Below are 7572 nucleotides of genomic sequence, written 5' to 3'. Positions count from 1 at the left end.
GCTAGGATCTCCATCATAAAACCTTGGGAGGTGATAATGATCACATGTCGTGTATGATCTTATCGATTTGAACATAAATTATAGATATGAGCTTGATAATATGATTACAAATGATAAAGTGAGTCTAGATGAGTAAGGTGTCAGAGAATTGTCCCCGTTGTGTGTGTTTTACAGATGTATTTATAGTCTAGATTAAGTAACTAAATGTCCGATATATTCAGGATCCTGCTGAACTGGTATTTAAAACGTGTTTTGACTTGGTATTTCTGGGTCTTAAGCCTGGTTGGATTGATTCTTTGTTGTGAATGAGTCTTATGTTGACCATTTTTGCACATGTGGCAAATAAACAAGAAATATAATTGTTAAACTTGTTGGGGAATAATAATGGCGTTATTCAGGATCCTGATGTATGTTCGGGATCCTAAGACTCCTTTAAGATCCGGGATCTTGGATAGGTTTAAGAATCCTTATATATCTTTTAGATCCGGGATCCTAGATAGGATTGAGGATCTTGTCCCTAACACCGGTACTAAGGGGAAGAGTCCGACGTGATGGCACAACATACACTCCTCACTATTTTCTGCACTTTTGATATTGTACTATGATGATTTGACATTATTGTTTTATGATGGTTTTGGAACAATGTGATGATTGTAATTCTTGTTTTTAAAATGAAAAAATTTATCCTGGTTTTTGGGTCGTTGCAAACTAATTGTGCAAAAAAGAAAACTTTAGTTACCAATCCGAGACAAAGCCAAAACTTTATTGTGCTACAATGTCAACTTCCCTTATTTTTATACTAGGCGAATCCCCGCGCGTTGCGCGAGAATAGAATTATATAGTTAAAATAATAACTTTTACCAAATTATTATTTAATATTTCTACTTCGAAACAAAAATTTTTAATTTTATTAAACATTATAGTTTAATTTTTAAGTCATTGTGATATATACAATTATTTGATAATTTTATAAACCGTTTAAAATTGTGTAAATTATATATCAAATGAATAATAATATAACGGGTAACAAAACGTATGAACAAAAATATGAACTGCAACTTTTAGTAACATAAAAATAGAAAAACATCTATTATAACATTTGTATTAAAAAAGATATATATATATATATATATATATATATATATATATATATATATATATATATACAACGAATAATAAAAAATATGAAAAATAAACACTATAACTTTTAATAACATAAAAACACTAAAACATTTATTATAACATTTATATTAACTCTTCATATTTAAATCAAAAATCTCTTCAAATACATTAATGTTTTTAATGAGCAAAACTTTACAACCTATAAAAGAAAGGAAATAAAAAGTTATTAGTGATTACTAATTAATAATCATAAATTAAAAACTCTTGAGTTGTAACTAATAAATATACATAAATTAGAAAACTCTTGAGTTGTAGTGTGAGTTTCAAATGAATGTGGTACTTGGAAATGTATTATTATTATTATTATTATTATTATTATTATTATTATTATTATTATTATTATTATTATTATTATTATTATATTCGTCTAAATAATTGGTTTTGATGCATCATTTTAATCCCTTCAATTATTAAACATAAAGATATTTAATTATAAATTTATAACATACATAGGTGCATATACATGTTAAACAAATCACATATATATATATATATATATATATATATATATATATATATATATATATATATATATATATATATATATATTCGTATATGTCATATGTAATTCTTGTCGTAGTAATATGGATAAATTACTTTCATATGAAGAACATATCATGATAAGTCTATCATAATTACATATCAAATGTTCAAAATTTTGTTATCTTTTAAATATTGTCTTTTAAATATGTTGTGTAGGATAACCCAACAAAAAAATAATAGAAAATAAACATAATCAAAATAGAAAAACTACAATCAAATAAATAAGAGCATTTGGTGGTTGAATATATACATAAAGATGTTACATAAACATATATTTAAATCAAAAGAAAAAACTAACATTCGTCAACTTTGCTCAAACAAAAAAACCTATATCCATTTTATGAATTTTCTTTCTTCATTTAACACTATTCAACCATAGAAACTTGATGACAATTCTTCACTAACCTGCAATCAAAATATTTTTCTTGAAAAAGAAAAATCAGAAAGATATTCCAAGCAAAACATTGATATTTGGAGAGTCACATTCAAGATTGAGTAATACACACAAATCACATATAAAGATTAAATGAGAAACTGAATATAAAGAAAGAATTGAAATGCTTCATTTGTTTTGGTTGAAAGGAAAAATCATATTACAATTACCATCGATGCGACATAACTCATTTCTTCAAATCATCATATTAGGATCGTGAATGCTTGAACTATATGAAAACTTTTGAATCACAATATCTTCAAATCCTTCTTACATGTAAGATTTTATATAACACAAAAGATTGGCCTTTTTATAGTAAACTTTTCACTAAATGCTAATTAAACATAATATAAGTTATAAAACTTTTGAGTTGCATTAGTTAAAAAAGGGGGTTTCAAATGAATGTGGTTTGAGAAAGTTAAAAAAGAAAGTTTCAAATGAATGAGATTCAAGAAAAAATGCTAGCTTTATAAGTATGTATGATCTTTATATGCTTTTTTATGTTCTTTCTTTTTTGTTGGAAGTTTTCTATAGAGTAGTCTATGTGCCTTGTAGGTTGCAAAACATTCTACCTCCTTTGTACCCCATTTGTACCTTATGATAGGGATCTCGAACATCCTACCACATTAACAATTTTCAACCCGTCTGATCCTTCAATTTTGCAAACCGTCATATATATAGGTTTCACGTCAGAGTTGGGCGGTGGATGCTCACCCCTGTATAAAAGCGTTAGTGTCATTGTATTTGAAGTTTTTGCCATTGATTTTACTAATAGTACACCTATATATATATATATATATATATATATATATATATATATATATATATATATATATATATATATATATATATAGGTGTACTATTAGTAAAATCAATGGCAAAAACTTCAAATACAATGACACTAACGCTTTTATACAGGGGTGAGCATCCACCGCCCAACTCTGACGTGAAACCTATATAAGTGGAATCACCCGGTTCCAAAATTTTGGAACCAGAATAGAGAATAGAACCGGGTCCGGTTTTGATCTTGAATTTTAAGAAGTGGACTTAGGGATTTTCTAATATAAAATACTTTTCAAAAGATATTTTTGAGTTAGATTTTAGATGTAATTTTAATATCCATTATTTAATCATAACTTTGTATAAAATATATTGACTTGGTATACTATTAGGAAGGTTTTTAGACCTTGAATGTGATGTTACTTACAAGTAAGAACAATATCAAGGGAAGCAAGTTATGGTTACAACAAATGTCTGTTCTACTTCTCAAGATAGAAAAATAAATTCATTCAAGAATATTAATGAGGGATACCCGAATCCAAAACAGTACACATGCAATTTGAATTACAACAATTTTCATTGAGAAACATTAGATCCTAAAAGAATTTTCTTCATTTGATCTACAAAATCTTGCATTTGTTCCCTTGAATGTGTTGGAGATGGATAGACACAAGCACAATCCAACTCACCATCACGAACCGTGTCAAAGATTGCAAGTGAAGGACTCACACCATGAACAGATGCACACCCAATGCAGTCAAGCAAACCAATGTCCTTGTGAGACTGACTGGAGTTTTGAGTTATTGGCTCTTCAAATACAGAAATGAGTGAAGTTCTCAATGAAGAAGAAGGGGTCAAACCAGGGTTGTCAATGGCTTTGCACATCAAGAAGTTTAAGTCAGCCATGTCTGTGAAGTGCTTATTGTTGTTCTTTGCATTTTCTAAGGCCGTGTAGATTTTTTTTGCTAGATCCCACAAATCTTCCCCTCCCTTCACATCATGGGAGTTTAAGATGGCAGAATGGTAAAATCCTACATCATTTGACAAATTTCAAGTTAATGCGTTTGACCTGCATTAGACTCAGACTGATACTGATATTAATATATGACAAAGACTGTCTGTCATGTCATGTCATGGAGAGGAGAGAAGATAGATACTATCCATCCAATTCTACAATCAAAGAGATTACCAATTTAGTGTTTTACCAATATGATGATCACTAAGAACTGGATCAAGAAGTGCACGACAATCAATGAGTGTTGCAAGCGAATACTTCTCCCATTTGTCATCAGGAAGGTTTTTAGAAGCACGAGAAGCGATAAATGCAGCTGCTGCTAACACAGCATATAGTTTGATATTTCTTGATTTGCAGCCCTGAAAAAAGTCATGTCATTAGTTAGCTAATATTGATTATTGAGAAGAAGACATTTATGTACACAAATTTGCAGATCTCGGATCACCTGGAAAGTTCTTTTAACTGGGGTGATCATTTTAGTTAGCTAATATTGGGAAGAAACAAGTTCAAGATCTATATACCCAATTGAGTATAGTGGATATATATGTTATAAGATGATATGATATAAAAGGATGAAATTTAAAGCAATGTGATTGAAAATAAGCACTTGCCCCAAGAATCTGATCGGTATCTTCTAATCCGATCTGCATCCTCACATATTGAGTCGAATCGGGCAAACCATTAGCTTTAAAATCCAAATGCGAAAATCTGAAAGAATTCACGGAGTACCCAAGCATGTCAACCCCACGAGCCCAAAACGGTTTATTAGCTTTTCCGGCAGGTATGCAATCTTCGATCGGCAAACCCATACCATCTTCTTTCACTATTTCCTTGTCAACGCATCCTTCTCCGGCGGCAATTAACCCCAATAACTCCCTCAACAAAAACGCCGCAGCTGTTCGATCACACACACCCGTATGCAACCGCAGGACCACCACCCATTTCTGATCCGGCAAATTGTAAAGGCTCGCGAACATCACGTCGTTTTCAGTAACCCGATTGTCTTGATTGCGCCAGGCGTTTGTGTTCATCTCGTGCTCGAGCGCTTGGTAGTATGATTGGGCAAGATCGGAGGTATGGATTTCGAGGGGGGTGGAAGCGGAGGGGGTGAACAACAAGAAAGTGTTGGTGGAGGGATTGGATCGGAGTTTTGAACGGAGGATAGGGTGGGAGTCTTGGAGTTTCTGAATGGAGGCTTGTAGATGCGATAGATTGGGAGGTTTGGAGAAGAGTAGGGCTAAGGCAGTAACGCCGGTGCCGCCGGGAACGGCTCTGCACCAGCTGTACTCGGTGCCGCCGACGGAGCGCGACATAGCATCAGGCGAAGATTCTGTTGACATTTGGGGTGATGGAGGAGGAGTTAGTCGGAAGAAGACGACAGATACACTAATCGGAGATGGAGCGTTCCTGATTTTCTTGTAACATCATGAAATCGAAAACCTTTTTCAATTGGGACAAAAAGAGGAGGGTTAAAGTCATATTTTGCCATCGATTATCACCATTTTACTTTTTAAACCTATATTTCTAAATATATATATATATATATATATATATATATATATATATATATATATATATATATATATATATATATATATATATATATATATATATATATATATATATATATATATATATATATTTATTGGGGTAATCACAAAAATACCAAATATTATTATTGAATATCGGAAAATCACCAAAGGCATCTCCAAAATTTGGATCATGGTATTAAAAAAATGTTACTTTTTTAACAAAGTGTAAACTTATCGGTTGTTTGCAGATAGGACAAGACTTAAAATATTTAAGACATTGGCATTTTTGACCAACATATTCAAAAATTATAAATTTTGAGCAAATTATACAAATGGTCCTATGGTTTGAGGTAAATTGTACGTTTGGTCCCTAACTTATTTTTTTTTAATTCAGAATGTCTCTACTGTTTGTTTTTATTACACGTTTGGTCTCTATCTTATCTAAAAAGACTATTTTTCTTTTGATTTTTGTATTTATTTAAATAAATACAACCCAACCCCACTTCCATCCCACTTTAACTACCCCAACTTATTTAAATAAATTAAAAAATCAAGAGCAAAATAGTTTTTTTAGATAAGACAGAGATCTAGAGCGCAACAAAAACAAATTGTATGAACCTTCCGAGTTAAAATAAATAAGTTAGGGACCAAACGTTCGAATTACCCCAAACCATAGGGACCATTCGTGCAATTTACTCATATATTTTTTATGTACTCTATGGGATATAAATTGGACTTAATGTCAGACTAATATTACTCACATTCGGTCTTAAATTTTTTTTACTTGCTTGGTAAGGATATATATATATATATATATATATATATATATATATATATATATATATATATATATATATATATATATATATATATATATATATATATATATATATAGTTAGGATTAAATAAGTTAAGGACCAAACGTGCGAATTAACCCAAACCATAGGGACCATTCGTGCAATTTACTCATATATTTTTTATGTACTCTATCGGATATAAATTGGACTTAATGTCAGACTAATATTACTCACATTTGGTCTTAAATTTTTTTTACTTGCATGTATGTTTGTTAAGGATATATATATATATATATATATATATATATATATATATATATATATATATATATATATATATATATATATATATATATATATCACAATTATTGTGTGAATGTGACAAAATTATAACCATTAGATTAAAAATAATGAAGAGATGTGATTGTAAGGAACATAGTATTAACATGGACTAAAAATTATTATATAATTACCCTTGATTAATGTAGAGAAAACTAAGATATTTTATTAAGAGAAATAAATAAAATTTACATACATTTTAGGCAACTAAGTCACATTAATTACTAAAAAACTAAATTTAAATAAATACAAATTAATATTTTTAAATGCTTTGAAAATTCAGTTTCTATTCTTATAATTATCATTATGAAAAAATACATTTTTATTAAAATCGATTTGAACGTCTCGAAGGATGTAATTTAACTTTATTCTTATCGTTCTCATTCTAGAAGAATAAGTAATAAATTATAAGTTTATATATCTTATTCTTTAAGAATAATAGTTACATTCTTCAAAAAAAAAAAAAAAAAAAAAATCATTAAGACTAAAAAATTAAATAGAATTGGACAAATTCTTGAAGAATAATATAAGATTTTGAAAAATAATAGAATACATTCGTAAAGAAAAATACAATAAAGCAACCCTCTTAAAGTATTGTACGTGCATTCTTTAAGAATATGATATAATAAATTCTGTATATTGAAAATTCTATAAGAACTCTTTCATGTTTTTTGATTGATTTTTATATTAAATGTGTGCATTCTTTAAGAATACAAATTAATTGTTTTGAAATTTAACATTTCAGGTCACTTTTCTTGGAGATTGATTTATCCGTTTTTCATGTCACAATTAAATTTTCATTCGTGAAGAATAATTGTTCTCACATAGTCTTTCTTTTTTGACCTGCAACTTTTTCTCTGGAAAATTTTGGTCTGTGTTGAACTTTTGGAATCAAAATCGTCAAATTCAAAAGCGGATAAAGATATAAAGTTTGTAACCGAAACCATTATT

The 7572-nt window shown here is 29.3% G+C and overlaps 1 protein-coding gene across 1 annotated transcript; it reads right to left on the bottom strand.

Moving 5' to 3' along the window:
• Positions 1 to 3430: 3430 nt before the first annotated feature.
• On the bottom strand, positions 3431 to 5440 carry LOC111921018 (uncharacterized). The gene is made up of 3 exons (XM_023916586.3): positions 4565 to 5440; positions 4144 to 4312; positions 3431 to 3969 (listed from the first exon to the last, which is right to left on the bottom strand). Exons 1-3 carry the CDS (start codon positions 5291 to 5293, stop codon positions 3515 to 3517), a joined length of 1353 nt encoding a protein of 450 aa, XP_023772354.1. The 5' UTR covers positions 5294 to 5440; the 3' UTR covers positions 3431 to 3514.
• Positions 5441 to 7572: the final 2132 nt, after the last annotated feature.

This window comes from Lactuca sativa, chromosome 5 (genome assembly GCF_002870075.4).
Source record: "Lactuca sativa cultivar Salinas chromosome 5, Lsat_Salinas_v11, whole genome shotgun sequence".
NCBI lineage: Eukaryota > Viridiplantae > Streptophyta > Magnoliopsida > Asterales > Asteraceae > Lactuca > Lactuca sativa.
This window is presented reverse-complemented; position numbering and strand designations above follow the sequence as displayed.

What these genes read in the sequence shown, in the direction of transcription:
- LOC111921018 (XM_023916586.3), bottom strand. Translation starts at nt 5,293, where the DNA reads ATGTCAACAGAATCTTCGCCTGATGCTATGTCGCGCTCCGTCGGCGGC. An exon ending in ATACCGATCAGATTCTTGGG is followed by an intron (nt 4,313 to 4,564) that starts GCAAGTGCTTAT and finishes GACTTTTTTCAG; the next exon opens with GGCTGCAAATCAAGAAATAT. An exon ending in TCTTAGTGATCATCATATTG is followed by an intron (nt 3,970 to 4,143) that starts GTAAAACACTAA and finishes CAAATGATGTAG; the next exon opens with GATTTTACCATTCTGCCATC.